This window comes from Sorex araneus, chromosome 1 (assembly GCF_027595985.1).
Source record: "Sorex araneus isolate mSorAra2 chromosome 1, mSorAra2.pri, whole genome shotgun sequence".
Lineage (NCBI taxonomy): Eukaryota > Metazoa > Chordata > Mammalia > Eulipotyphla > Soricidae > Sorex > Sorex araneus.
Genome location: NC_073302.1, coordinates 404,470,622 through 404,485,975, shown reverse-complemented (window position 1 = coordinate 404,485,975; position 15,354 = coordinate 404,470,622). Strand labels below are relative to the sequence as shown.

The following is a 15,354-nucleotide window of genomic DNA, read 5'->3' as shown; positions in this document are numbered from 1 at the left end:
TTCTCTCTCATGTGGGCAGCCCCGTCCCAATGCTTAGCACCACCTGCACTACACAGCTCCCCCCAGCATTGTCAAGAATAACCCGCAATCCTGCTAGCTATCAGTCAGTATATCAACTCCTTCCATCCCCTGCAGCCCCGCGGGCCCCCTCTCTCCATTTAGGCTCCCGAGAGTATTAAAATTGATTTAGCATACACCGAAAAGTGTGATTGATGGGAAAAAATTGAGTCTTGTTTTAGAGCTCTATTTTGCAAAGTGTTTTATTTTACCCATAGCATAGAAATTTATACAAGCAAGCAGATCCCTGTGCTAGACTTCTTTATCTTTCTTTTTTTCCCTGAGTAGTTTCTATGAGGTTTGAACCTTCCTCGTTTTTGCTATTAGTGATCAGTAAGGAGTAAGCCGAAAAGAGTATAATGTGTATGTGACATTAGCCATAGTTGTGCTACCAGTAGACTATAGAACGCAGGAGAGTTACTCATTTATTGGAGATACTCAAGGAGTCTTCAGTCTGTGGGGCTCTTATGGCCAGTGTTTGCTTGGCAATGTGTTGCTACTTGGACAGGAATTTTGGGATGCTGCCAGGGTTATACCCAGCAGTGTTGGGGTGGGTGGGCGGGGAACCATGTGCCAGGCTGAGAACTTCCAAATACAAAGGATGCACCAAGTGAGCCCTATCTCGGTTCTCCAGAGAGATCGGGAAAACAGTAAGGTTTTGCTCTCCTTATAGAACTCTATTTTTGCTATTTAGTATGTATGATTAGGTCCTCTATTCTGAAAGTGATTATAGTTGCACATTAATATGTAACCGGTTACCAATAATCATAGATGTTAGATCTTTTTGGGCGAGAAACAGCAAATGATCATTTCAGTATTCTTCATAGTGTTGATGTTGTATTTTATAAAAGTTGAAAAGTTGAAAGTTTTGCCTAGTGCTGTAATGCTGTTGCTTTTTTTTTTTTTTCTCCAGTAAATCCTTCCAGATATTCTGTCTGTCATTGATCCTTAACTATCTCCCAGATGTCTGCATGGTCTTTGAGGTGCTTGGCCACCATCTCCTCAAGTGGATCATTAAGTCCAACTACCAGGGCCTCCCAGTGCGTTGTGTGAAGAGTATCATCAGACAGGTGAGGCTCAGGGGACAACCCCCACTCCACCAGTGCCTGTCTGTTAGCTGTTCATCCCACACTCCTGTTATAATTATTTTTTTTAACACAAACACCTGTGTGTGTGTGTAAATTTTTGTTTTACATATAACATAAAAATAATGAGCATAACTTTTCCTCATATAGTGCATTTTGTGGGAAGCATAATACAGGGGTTAAGCCACTTGTCTTGCATGCAGTTGACCCCTGCACACATCTGGTCCATGCTTGGGAGCGGCCCTGCGTACATAGCTGGAAATAACCTTCAAGTGTTACTTAGTGTGACAGCCCCCCTACCCCCATCAGTATGCCTTTAATGATCTGAATGTATTGTCTTGAACAATATGCAATATATAATTTTTAGTCATTTCTTCTGATTGTTGGTCTTTTTCAAAAAGGTCTAGAATGAAATTGTTATATTTGAAATCATTATTGCAACGTGCCCCGCTGAGTTCCTTAGTACATACATGGGGGATCTTGCAGATAGAAATGTGCACCAGAATCAGCTTCCTTGCTGAACATCGCAGTCTGTATTCAGCTATAATTTAAACAAATTGTTGATCAGGCTTATTCTGGATTTCCTCTTCTCACCAAGTGGATAGCTACCATGCATGAGTCTTCATGTAAGTTTCACTCTTTCAGAGATGTTGCCTGTTAGCATGAGAAGAGGACGAGGTGATTTGACACAGACCTACTTGGCAGTCCATCCGCCTGGGTCAGGGATTCTTCAGTAGGAGAAGAATCAGGGAATATTTGTAATTGAGGAATTGTGAGTTCAGGGGTCAGGAAGTGTTTCAACAGTAGCATATACGGGTATGTTTATGTATGAGGCTCTGCATTTTTGTGCAAAGATACACATCTAAAAAAAAACCTAATCACTGGGAAATATGAATATAATGGATGGAGTATCTAGCAGGGCTGGAGGTAGTAGTGTTAAGGCACCTTCTTTGCATGCGTCCAGCTCCAGTTCAGTCCCCGAAATTTGGTCCCCCACTAATGCCAGTATTGATAACTGAGCACAGAGGCAAGAGTAAGTTCTGAGGACTGCTGTGTACAGGAAATATGATATCTGCAGAAGAATGTAACAGTTATGGATAGTATATATTTTCATCATTGCTTATGTGAGTAAGATTTTGCTCTTTTACAAGCAGCTTTTTCAGTCAGTAAATTTTTTTAATTAATTTATCTTTTAATTAGTGAGTCACAGTGAGGGTACAGTTACAGATTCACACATTTTTGTTCTTGTTTTTCCCTCATGCAATTCATGCAATGTTTAAGAGCCCATGCCTTCACCAGTGTCCATTCTCCACCACCCAGTATCCCTCCTACCTCCCATTCCTATCCCCCCACCCCACCCAACCTCCTTGGCGAGGCATTCCAATTTGATATCTCTCTTTCCTTTTGGGTGTTGTGGCCTGAAATAGGGGTATTGAGTGGTCATCCTGTTCAGTCTCTAGTCTACTTTCAGCACGCATCTCCCTTCCCATGCAGGATCTCCAGTCACATATTACTTGGTGTTCCCTTCTCTGTCTGGGATGTTCAGTCAATAAATTTTAACTTAAATTTGTTTAGTAAGAGTAGTCTATATTACTGTTTTAATAGTGTTTGAATTGCTTTGTTTAGTTGGTTTTTGTGTTGTTTTTTTTTTTAATTCTGTGGAAAGTTCAGGTATGCCTCCCCCTGAGTTTAAGAACAGGTTTCCTGACACATGTCCCTCTTGGCATGCAAATCGTTGTGGTCAGACGAGGTCTGTTTAGACTACCTTAACTGTCTAAAAATGTTCTTGTTAGGTCTTACTCAGAGATGTTTTCTTTGTCATTTTTTTGGGGGCATACTTAGCTGTGAGCAGGGCATACTCCTCACTCTGTGCTCAGGGATCACTCCTGGCAGGGTTCAGGGGATCATATGTGGTGCTGGGTTCAAACTCCAGGTTGGGGGCATGCAAGGCAAGTACTTTAACAGTGCAGTAAGTGCTGTACTATTTTTCTGGTTCCCGAGTTGTTGTTTTCACTAGAAGTAATCTTTTCTGAGATTCCCATTTCTGTAGCAGGATGGTACAACTCCTTACAGAGCTTCCTCTAGTCTCTGCACTGTGCGTCCTTCTCTCCTCTCCACTCTGGCTCCCTTCCTGCCTCCTCCCAGCTGACCCCCCTTACTTCCCATCTTTAGATCATGATGTGTACCTGCATTTTAGCTCTGTCTTTACAGTCACCATAAGTGCAAAGCTGCTGTCAGATCTACTGGCTTTCTTCCCAGTATGTTTGGTGTTCATTTGATTTTGGCTGGTTATTTTGTTATATTATGTATTTGCTCCCTTTTAGATTTTAGATGATCATATTTGTATTAGCGTCCCGAGTGGGTTAGGGATATGACTTAGTGTTAGGGCACCCATCGTGTGTGTGTGGGTGGGGGTTGCAGGGTGGGGGGAAGGTGGCCTCATTCCCTCCTTGCATCCTAACCCCTGTCTCCCAAAAGTAAGTCACTAGTCGCTTGGATAATATCTAGTGGGGGAAAAAAAACTATTCTTCTTTAATGGAGAAAAATCTATGTGGTTTGTGTGCTAAGCTGGGGAAAATGAATGTGCATGCGAGGATTATATGCTCCTGGAATAACATGTGGGAATTAATTGTTATTAGTGGCAGTACTAAACTTGGAAAATTTCATATTGCTAAATGTCTGAAGAAAACTATAGTTCTGTAAATATTAGGAAAAAAAAGAAAACATGCACTTGGTTATAATGTCGGAAGTAACAGTTCTGGGAGTATTCAACACAGGCCTTGTCATTCCCTTGAAGGCAAATCCAGTATTTTGCACGATTTCCTGCGCCCGGCCCCCTCGCTGACTGCCCTGTGTCATCTCAGCTCCAGCGAGGCATTGTTGGCCACATGAGCTGGTGAACTGCAGGGCTAATCCTCTATGGCCAAATGGGAAAATAAAATCTAGCTCACCTGAGTACGTGAAGGAGACTCGCCTTTGGAGCATTCCCGGGGCCTCCCTCTATACTTGTGGAATGCTGCTATTTCTTTAGGTCACTTACTTATTTTTTAAAAATACATGATTCTCCCTGTTGTGTTCAGGGGACCATTTGTGGTGCAGGGGTTTGAATTGGGGTCAGCCTCATGCACGGTTCATGCTTAAACCTCAACAGTATAGTCTCTTCGGATCCTTAGTTCTCGCTCTTAACTCAAACCCTTATTCTTTGATTCTCACAAGCTCTTCTGTGCTTGTTGAGACTGTTGCTTCCTTTATAAAATCAGAATAATACACACTCTGTGACTTTTATTGTGAAGATTGATAGTGAAGCATTACTATGGTCATATTACTCAAGCATTACTTGAGTTATATGACAACTCAAGTGGAAGAGTTTTGGCTTACCTTGGCCACAGCCCTGATTTCTGCCCTGGCCACTGACTCCCAGCCCCTTGTGTCCCACTGAGTGTGGGCCTCACAGCTTTTTAAATTTTTTTTTTCTTTTTGGGTCACACCCAGTGATGCTCAGGGGTTACTCCTGGCTTTGCACTCAGGAACTACTCCTGGCGGTGCTTGGGGGACCATATGGGATGCCGGGGATCGAACCCGGGTCGGCCGCGTGCAAGGCAAACGCCCTACCCGCTGTGCTATCGCTCCGGCCCCACAGCTTTTTAAATTTTTATCTTTACTTTGTTGGCTCCTGATAAACAGCATCACCCACTGTGGCCTGCACAGAGTGGCCCTTGCACTATGACATTGGAGTTCCACTTCTGTCGCTTTTTCATGTAGTATGTGATCCAGAAATGTTTTCGACAGTTATCTGTCCTTTCCTTTTATTTTATTTTGCATCAACTCCAGCTGTGTTCAGGGACCTACACCTGACTCTGCACTCAGAATCGCTCCTGTTGGTGCTCTGGGGGTGGTATGGGATGCCAGGGATCGAGCCCAAGTCTGCTGTCTGCAAGGCAAGTGCCTTTGCCCACTATACTTGCTCTCCAGCTCCAGTTAATCTCTCAGGACAGAGCTTTTGTTAATCTTACACATGACTGAATCATGGGCTGTGTAATAGGTTCCTGTAATTTATTATCCCCTGATTAAGTTTTAGCACTCATACAGCCCTGGTGACCTTGGCTGCTGGTGCTGGAGGTTGAAAACTCACGCCACCAAACGTGTGTCTCCCCTCGCCTCAGAGTGTGAAGTCTTGTCTGTTACCGCCCCCAGCTGCTTTTAATTATTTTGGTGCCAAGTTGTATTTTATATCTAATTTTTATTTCTAAAACTGATAGGAAAGGTGTTGGCAGTACTTAGTATTTGTGGGGCATTACAAATGTGTCATAGGTGATGACTTCTTAAAAAGTCCTTGCTGTCTCTCTCTTTTTTTTTTTTTTTTTGGTATTGGGGCACACCTGGCAGTGCTCCGGGGTTGTTCCTTGGCGTTCAGCTTGGACGGGGACCAAATTTAATTGAACCCAGGTTTGCTGTGTGCAGTGTAAGCTATATTTGGGGAAGCTGCTGCACTATCTCTGGCCCTGCCCTTGCTATTTTTAAATGGGGTTCAACTTTCATGTGCAATTGAAAGATTAGGTGATGTTTTAATTTTGAAAGCTTTATGGTGTCTTTGCTACAATACTCTAGTGCCAGAAATTTTCCATTTTCATTTTATTTTTGGACCATATCTGGTGGTGCTTGAGAATTACTCCTGGCTTCAGGCTTGGGGATCTCTGTGTCAGGGCTCCAGGATTGTACCTGCTCCTGCGAATCAAACCTGGATTGGCTTCATGCAAGGCAATTAATTACCTTCTCTTCTGTATTCTCTCCCCCCCATCCCCCGCCTCCCTGCTGCCCTAACATTTGAAATCAGTGAACTTTTTCTATTACATTTGTGATATTCTTTTAGGGCCTTGCTTTTTGATGTCGATGTTGTCTTTGAGGTTCTGTTTGGTGGGAGCCTAATTCTGCTGGGTTGTTTAGGGGACGCCCTGGGCTGTGCTCAGGGGGGCCAGATGGTACCATGGCTGGAACCTGTGTCACATCTGTTTCAACCCTTTGGGCTATCTCCCTAGCCCAGTTCCCTCACCTTGTTATTTGTGTTGATCTGTCCTGGCTACACCACACCACAATTTTGCTAGATCAGGGGTTTAACTGTCTCTACATTTTACATGGCATGTTACACAGAAGATAAGAATCTTCCTCAGGATGGTACCAGAGTGATGGAACAGGAGGAGGGCATTTGACATGCATATGGCCCACCCCTCTTAAAAGCCCCACCGGCATCCCATTTGGTCCCCCGAAAATCGCCATTGATTCCTGAATGCAGAGCCAGGAGTTAGCTTGGAGCATCGCCGGGTGTGGTCCTGAAACCAAAAACAAAAAGAGTCTTATCCAGGAGTTGGGCTATAACTCATGTGGTAAGGTGCGTGTCAGGAGCATGGCCCTCCGTTCCCTGCATGCTGCCGGGCCCGAGCATCGCCACGTCACTGGTCTCAAGGAACAGTCGTGGAGGCCCCCTCCCCCCAACCCAACATCCAGTATCTTATTTCAAAAAAGAAAATTTGCTTCAATCCCACAGTTACTCTGATGGAACCAAGGTTTGAAATCAGGTGATGTAACTCCAGAATCCACGCTCACGTTTTGCAAGTATGAAATTGTCTACAATGAAATGTTTTGGAGCATTTTTCTGAACATTTCTTTGTGAAATGTATGCAGTCATTCCCCCGTCACAAATGGCTTTCTTAATCAAAGTAGAGCTGGCGATCATACGCTTCCGAAGCGCAGGGCCACAGAGTTGCTCAGCGGGCTGCAGCATATGCTTTGCATGCAGGAGGCCCGAGCTGGACCCTGAGCTTGTTCTTCATCCCTGAGCACCGCCAAGAGTGACCTCAGAGCATAGAGCCTGAAGTAGCTTGTGAGCACTGCTCAGATTGAGCCGCTTGCGCGCCCCCCCCCATCCCCAAAGAAAAATAAAATGTAAAAGCATTAGATTTTATATACTAAAATTGTTGGCTTTGGGGCTCGTGTGTGATACCCCGGGTCTTTACTCCTGGCTCTGTGTGCCCAGGGGTCACTTCTGGCTGTGCTTGGTCTACTGTAATGTGTGCCCGGACTTAGAGTGGCATCAACTTTAGGGCGAGTAAGCACCTTAACCCCACCTGTGCTATCATCAGTGACGAGAAACTTTCTATATTGCTCCTCTGTGCACGTGACTAGGACTTTATTAACCAGTGCCCTGTGCTGGAGAAAGAGAGAGATAGCCCAGTGGCCCCAGGCTCCATCCCAGGTATCACAGGGTCCCCCTGAGCACAAAGTTGGGAGTTTTCCTCAAGTATGGCTAGGTGTCACGCCCTCCTTCCCTACTAGCCCCCCCCCTTCAACAAAGCAACCAAAAAAATGCCTAAAAATTGCCAGTGTTTTTTCTCGTTTCCCCCCCCAAGCCTTCTGTGGGCTCTTGGACCCTCTGGGTTTCTTGAGGGGCTCTGGTCTTATGCATCCCAGTTGGTTCTCCCCCCCCCCCCCCCCCCCATTACCAGGGAATGATTTTCTCTACGCTTAGCACTTACTGTCGTTATTTTACTGTTCTTCATTATCAATGAGCCATGGTTGTTCCATTTTAGACCGGGAAGAGTAATTTAAATTGGTAAACATTTTTACATTCTTAAATGTGTCCAATGTGGTGTCCATATGGTCCTGTTCCTCGCCAAGCGTTGGCGCCTTTCCGCCAGGATGATGCGTGCGCGCTCTCCGCTCCCCCGGGTACAGTCGCCTTGCTGACTCTGGTTAGAGGTACAGCTGCTTGGATTCTTGCCGAGTCCATTTGAATGGGCGCTGAAGGAAGGCCGCTTCAGGACTGAGTAGAGAAGGCCAGAACCCCTGAATCCTTTGAGTGTGTGACTGTCATGGTTACCTCCTCTGTTTCTCCTTTCTCGATTCGGCTTAATCACATGCTTGTCAGAAGACACCTGGAGCATTGGCCTTACCTGTCCTACTGAGGAAGAGAGGGAGATGTACTTGTCAGCTTTGGTTGGCTAGGAGTGAGAAGAGTGCCTCTAGAGTTTGACTGCATTTTTTTTTGTTTTTTTAAACAAATCAGCATGACACAGCTATCATGTTTGAATTTCAGTCATACAATGATTGAAAACCATTGAAAACCCCTTCCCTCTACCAGTGCACATGTACCACCACCAATGTCCCAGTTTCCCTCCCGTGAACCCCTCCCCAGCCCACACCCTGCCTCTGAAGGAATGGCAATTTCCTAGTTTCTCTCTACTTTTGGGCATTATGGGTTGCAATACAGATAATGAGAGGCCATCATGTTTGGTCCTGTATCTACTTTCAGCACACATCTCTTATCCTGAGTCATCCCGCCAACTATCATTGATGTAGTGATCCCTTCTTTATTCCAGCTGCCTTCTCCCCCAGCCCGTTGGCAGGCTTCCAACCATGGAGCAATATCCTGGCCCTCGTCTCTACTCTCCTTGGGTATTAGCTGTTCTGGAAAGAGTCAGTATGTTGGGAGAGTGCTCCTGGTTTCCCACGCCCTTCCCCCAGCCCCATTGGCTTCCTGTTGGCTTTCCCTTATTCTACAGGGACTTTGGAACCCGGGGTAACCATGTGTCCATACTCTGTGTCCTTTGTTTCAGAGTGGGGACAGGACCGGTGGGGATGGGGGGAAGCGTGAACTTGTCTTGTGACCAGTCAAAATAAGCCAGGGTATGAAGAGACGGTATCGCCTGCGAGGCTCTTGCCTTGTGTGCCTCTACCTCCTTCCAGGCACCACACAGTCCTCCTAAGCACTGCCAGGACCCAGGGCATCAGCATCAGCAGTTGGGAAGATTTCCCTTTGCAGTTCCCGATTTGAGGGTGACTTATCTCTTGATTGTTGAGCCATTGCTGAGCTAAGTCTTTGAGTTCTCAGTATGTTCCTTCTATCTGCCAGATTTTGAGATTATTTAAAACTTCAAGCGAGCTGTGCCAGCCTGTTGCAGTGAGGAGCAAGTTTATGATGTTAACACCAGTAATGGGTCTGTTTTTATCACAGGCACATAAATACTAAGAAACCTCAGTGGTATCTTGATCAGGCAGTTTTTCATTATAGCTGAATTTGAGGTCAGAGAGAGGAAGCCACCACTAGATAGCTCGTTAGTTCTGGACTGGCACTGCATTGCTGAGCCCTGCAAGCTTGACTTCCCTGGAGTAATCCAGGCCCTGCCCAGGGAGGCTGTGGGCTGCCCTGGCCTTCTGAGCTCCAACTGCTGGCAGCCTGCTAGCAAGGCCTCTCCACAGCCTCTGCTGCCTCCTGCTGTTGTTGAGGGGGAAGGCAGCTAGGCAGGAAAGAGCCAGCATTTCACTCATGACAGCAACAGAGGAGGCAGTTCTTTAACACTCCTTTTCACCGTTTTTCACATCTTGCAAGAGGAAATCTAGTCTTCGTTGTCAGTCTTGATTCATTTATAATTTGCGTAGTCCCTAGTTATTCTGCATAAATCATAGTTACTCATCATAACCCATTAATAGTTTGCTCATCATCATTGTTTGAGTCTGGATTTGGGGGTAATTTATTTCTTTAGACCTCACTAAGTGAGAACAGAAATACATGCTAATTTTGATAAATAAAACCATTTCCTAAGTTTGAAAGAAAATGTATGTTATTTTTAAAGTCCCAGATTAGCAAATTCATGGTTGTTTAGTCACTATCCATCCATGTCTTCTCACTTATTTTGGCTTTCCATTTATGTTGAAGGCCTTGAGGTGTTCTGGTTTGTTTTTGTTGTTTTTTAATCAAGTGTCCTGATCCTTGCTCAGCCTTAAAATTTGAGGTATGTGCTATGTCTGATGCCATATTGGTAGGGCTTACTCCTGGCTCTGTACTCAGGGATTACTCCCGATAGAGCTCAGGTGACCATATGGGGTACCAGGGATCAAATCAGGGTCATCCATGTGCAATCACTGTACCTGCTTTAGATTGTAATGTTACTCCCAACAGCTATTGCCCCTGTTATTTTATAAAAATAGGGAGAGGTCATGCTCAGACAGCTTCAGTTAAGATCAGCTTGAGCCCCAAGGTTGTGTTTCAATGCTGCACTGCACTGTCTCTTTATGGTTTCCTGCTCTTTAATGATTCGCTGTGTTTTAATTAACCCACTTAATTTGTCCCAGTGGTAAAGTCTTTTCCTGTGTTCATTGTCAGATGGCACAAGTTGTGCTTTATACAGAAATCCAACCCAGTCTAAATGCAATAACCAGTGTTTTAAAAATCTGGAACCTTGGACCAGAAAGCTAGTATAGTTGGTAAGGCATTTATTTGGCATGTGGCTGACCTGGGTCTGATCCTTAGCACCGCATATAGAGATGCATTTTGCCTCCTTGAACATAAATTATCTGCAGAATGATTGACATTGAAATGGGGGGAGGGGTGCCAGAACTACAGTCCAGGAGGTCAAAACTGTAGTACAGTTTGCTCTGCATGCTACTGGCTTGGGTTTTGTCCCTGGCAGCCCATATGATTCTCCTAGCGCCAAGTGGAATGATCACTGAGTTTAGAGCTGGAAGTTAGCTCTGAGCACAGCCGGGTGTGGCCACCCCCCACTGCAGTACTCCTCCCCCCCCCATCCAAAACAAAAGAAAAAAAGTTGTGGCAAAGAGCTGGATTCCTGTGGGGCCTGATAGGGAGAGGTGTTCACTCAACAATGTCTTTTTGTGCCTATTGTATTTTGTGTCTCTTGATCACTTACCTGTTTTGCCAAATAAATGTTGGATAACAAATTTTTCAATTTTCTATAACCAGGTCCTTCAGGGGTTAGATTATCTACACAGTAAGTGCAAGATTATTCACACTGACATAAAGCCCGAAAACATCTTGATGTGTGTAGATGATGCATATGTGCGAAGAATGGCGGCTGAGGCCACCGAGTGGCAGAAAGCAGGGGCCCCTCCGCCTTCGGGGTCCGCAGGTGAGGATGCCGAGCCAGCCCCCCGGGCTTCCCTGTGTGGGCGACCTTTGCCAGTCTGCAGAGTTGCCCTTTGGAGGCATCCAAATATATCTCTCCCCAGAGACCTTTCTCCTTGAGGAGGAAGATGTCCTAAGTCAGACATCAGCGTTTTTAAGTTGTTCAACTTCTCATTTAAAAAAAAAATTATTGAACTTCTTAGCTGCATGTGAACCGTTTTCTTATTTGCAGTTTCTCTGCCAGAGGAATACGGACAGGGAGCTTTCTTTCAGCTGAACAAGTCATCGGAATTTTCCTTTTAGATTCAGGGGATTTTGGTTTTGTTTGTAGTATACTCTGGAGTTAGCAAATCTGTATCAGGCTCTGCCTCCCGGTAGATTTGGAACCAGGTACCACAGGCCTCACGGGTGGGTCAGAACAGACACAGCTCTTATCGAGTAGCTTACTAAGATGTTTTCATTTCGGTTTTTCACTGTGTATAACGGTGATGATGAAAGTGCAGCATGCGCCTTGCCGTCCCTTCACGTTAGCAGTGACTCCCATTTTGTCAGGCAAGTATGAAGACCAGAGAGAGGTCTTGGGGCTCTTGGGAGATAAGTCACCATCAGCACGTCGCAGCTTTCTCCCCTCTGGGTCTTGGTTAGGTCAGGGGGGGCCCTGCTCAGTCTGACAAGTCCTAGCCTCTGAGGCAGCTTCTAGGTTAGTTTCCACTGTCCTTCCCCTGTCCCTTTCCTTTCGGGAGGCCGCCCCATCAGAGCCTGGGGTGCACTTAGTGGTGCTGGGGTGGGGGTGGGGGCACGCCACGCTTGGCTGTAACCTTTTATTGTTCCCTCTGATGCATTAATGTTGTATTTGATTTACTTTAATTGGCGAAACTTGCCTGATGGTTTTCAGGCATTGATATATATCTTGTAATGTAAAATGTTTATTTTCATTGTAAAAAATATTTCCTAATGAGTATATGAGTCCTTTTGTATATTTTTTGTCTGCCCATTGAGATTATCTTGGAAATGAAATTATAGTTAATTTTAGTTGAAAAAAGAGAAACTCCACTATAGGTATGCCGTTGAAGAAAGCCACCTTAATAGTTTTTGAAGTCAGATTGCCATTAAAAATGGCAGTAATTTATTTCATAGTCATATCATCGACATAAATAGTTGTCTCTATTTTCCTGTAAACTTTCATTTGATTTATTTTGTTTCTTTCTGTTTTAGTGAGTACTGCTCCACAACAAAAACCTGTAAGTAGTCACGTATACAGCTACTCAGTTTCATGTCAAATGTAAATGATCATGCTTGTGTGATCTTTCTATCATTAAATTCGACTGTACCAATCTTTCTGTTTCTTTTTATAACAGTTTTTCATTCAAGAATTGTTCGAGGGATTAGCTTTAGTTTTTGTGCCTTTCTCTGTGAGCTGCAGATCTCCTCATGTAATTTAATTTAAAATACAGTTGTTTAGAAATGCTGCCTTTCGATAAATGCTTTATTGTTTCGGTCAGTTGACGTGATTCTTATAATTAGTCTGATGCAAATCTTTCCAGGTTCCATCTTTATTTTCCTTGTACCCTGTTGGGGGCGCTGTGCTCCTCATTATCTGGTAAACTGAAAGATGGTGGCATCAGGGTTGAATATGATCATTCCAAAGTCACTCCATATTTTTTTTCATTTGATTTCTGGGGTTTTATTTAAAACTATTGGTCTTTCTTGTATTTTAGCCAATATGAAAGAATCTGCCCGATTTTGTGCTCCTCTATTTTAGTACACGTAGTCCAATAAAAAGAAATGCTGCTTGAAATAAAATGGTATTCTTATAGATCTAAGCCTGGCTTGGTTCCAGTAGAAGAATCTTACCATTGACTGTCTACAGAAATGAATTTCTGTATAACAATATTTCTTCTCGATATATAATCTTAGAGAAAGAATAAAGTGTGGGCGTGTCTGAGCTCACATGCGTGGACAAGAGGCACCTACAAGTTTTAAAAGAGCTCTGTGTATCAAAATGATCTGAAAGGGAAATCCAGATGTGAAGATTGCTGGAATAGATGTCTCAGTGCATGGCAGAGCTGTCAGGGGAACAGCCCCTGGCCTGCTCTGGAGCGGGGCCACTCCCTATCTTTCGGCTCATGGCTGAGTTCGGGAGACAGGCACGCTCCCAGTCACATGCCTGTGTCTGGAGACAGACCTGGGATTATTTCTTTTTTTGTTTGTTTGTTTTTTTGTTTTTTCCTCTCCCGACCTTCCTTTAATTCATATGCTCATTTGTGATAGTTCACCCAGTCTTGGCTGTTAGTAAGGCCCCAAGACAGAACTTGACGTTCCCAGCACTGCGTCAGATGGCACACCTCTGTGGGCAGGCTTTTCAGTCAGGCATGTTAGAAGAGGGGAGGCAGCTTGTGGCTCTATATCTTGGCATCAGCATGGAAAACTTGCAAGAGGTGCTCCTAGTTCAAAGGATGCGCGTGTTCGCTCATTCAATTCTCTGTGGAGTCTACACCAAAGGGACTTCCTGCATTTAAGCTCTGTTTCTTGGCGGGCAGGATCTCCCAGTTGGTTCATTAATTGCAATTAGGCAAAACTCTGTTATTGATGGTGGTTTGACCTCACCATAGCCACAAGGTGCTGGTATGTCTGGGCATGCGATTTTAATAGACTATGGCCTGGGGAGGGGGGTGGGGGGCGTGGATAATAACCTGTTGGTATTTGCCACATTGTCAGCATTCATTCTATTGTGCAGTGCTTGAAAAAGAAGCTAGCTGACCTTTGGTATTTTCTTAACATGTTGTAGATAGGAAAAATATCAAAAAACAAAAAGAAAAAACTGAAAAAGAAGCAGAAAAGGCAAGCTGAATTATTGGAAAAGCGCCTACAGGAGATTGAGGAATTGGAGCGAGAAGCCGAAAGAAAAACAGTAGAAGAAAACGTCACGCCTGATATACCCTCCAATGAGCAGGATGGCGAGTACTGCCCGGAGGTGAAACTAAAAACAGCGGAATTGGAGGAGGCGGCCAAGGCAGAGCCGGCCGCTGACAACAATGGTCAGTAAGAGCAGAGGGAGGGCTGCTAGCGGGGCCCTGTCAGTCACCACGTGACTGATTCTCTTTAACTCCTTACAGGGATGCACGGGACATTCTGGCACTTTTTTGTGTGCCAGAAGTATGTAATTTTTTTTTTAACACTTTTTAAATGGGCAGGCAACTCTGGAGAAAAGCTATTCCTCTTTTGGGATCATGATTGTTGTTTATAATTAACCTTTTACTTAACAGGCCTTTTCTACAGTTCTTGTGGAGAGGTTAGAAATGGAAGCCTACCGCTCTGGAGATTGTCATTCCCCCAGTACTGGCTTTCTCTATTGAGAGCATGCCGATTAGTAAAAATAAAAACCCTACAGATTGTACCCTGGGGAGCTAGAGCTTTCGCTGTGTAGTCCATGAATTAAGTACATTAAAATATCTTGTCTGTGGAGAGAAGTACCTAGTGCCATTGTTTCAAGGAGATTAATGAGTTCTGATTCTTTTTAATTTTTTTTAATTGAATCACTGTGAGATACAGTTACAAATGGTTTCAGTCATACAATCTCCCAACACCCATCCCTTCACTAGTGTCTCTTTCTGTCAGTGAGAGTTCTAAATCTTAACACCATTGATTCCTAAGGTGAAACTGAGGATCAAGAAGAGAAAGAAGACACCGAGAAAGAAAACATCGAGAAAGATGAAGACGACGTTGAGCAGGAACTTGGAAACATAGACCCTACGTGGATAGAATCCCCCAAAACCAATGGCCATATTGAGAATGGCCCGTTCTTACTGGAACAGCAGCTGGATGACGAAGATGAAGAAGAGGAAGATTGTCCCAATCCTGAGGAGTACAACCGGGATGAGCCCGATGCAGAGAGCGATTATGCATACAGCAGCTCCTATGAACAATTCAATGGTGAATTGCCAAATGGACAACATAAAATGCCCGAGTCACAGTTTCCAGAGTTTTCCCCAGCGTTGTTCTCTGGGCCCTTAGAACCTGTGGCATGTGGCTCTGCTCTTTCCGAGGAATCCCCTCTCACGGAGCAAGAGGAAGGCAGTCCATCCCGTGACCGCAGCAGGACCGTCTCAGCCTCCAGCACCGGGGAGTTGCCAAAGAGTAAGTGTGTCTCCTTCCTCACACTGCCCTCGGTGGCCCTAGCCAGACCCTTGGCAGATGCAGTGTCGGGAGCTAGCTTCAGGCCCCAGGGGGTTCGTGTATGTGTGCATTGACTTTGTTTCTTTAAAAAAAAAAAAAAAAAAAACACCACAACTACTT

The 15,354-nt window shown here is 44.6% G+C and overlaps 1 protein-coding gene across 5 annotated transcripts in view; it reads left to right on the top strand.

Moving 5' to 3' along the window:
• Positions 1-15,354, top strand: part of SRPK2 (SRSF protein kinase 2) — a 219,534-nt gene that overhangs the window by 181,351 nt on the left and 22,829 nt on the right. For all 5 annotated transcript variants that reach the window (XM_055130757.1, XM_055130734.1, XM_055130764.1 and 2 more), the window contains 5 exons: positions 1,023-1,127; positions 10,897-11,062; positions 12,274-12,299; positions 13,847-14,096; positions 14,713-15,195. In XM_055130757.1, the coding sequence (XP_054986732.1) occupies positions 1,023-1,127; positions 10,897-11,062; positions 12,274-12,299; positions 13,847-14,096; positions 14,713-15,195 (1,030 nt within the window). The remainder of the gene's footprint in view (positions 1-1,022; positions 1,128-10,896; positions 11,063-12,273; positions 12,300-13,846; positions 14,097-14,712; positions 15,196-15,354) is intronic.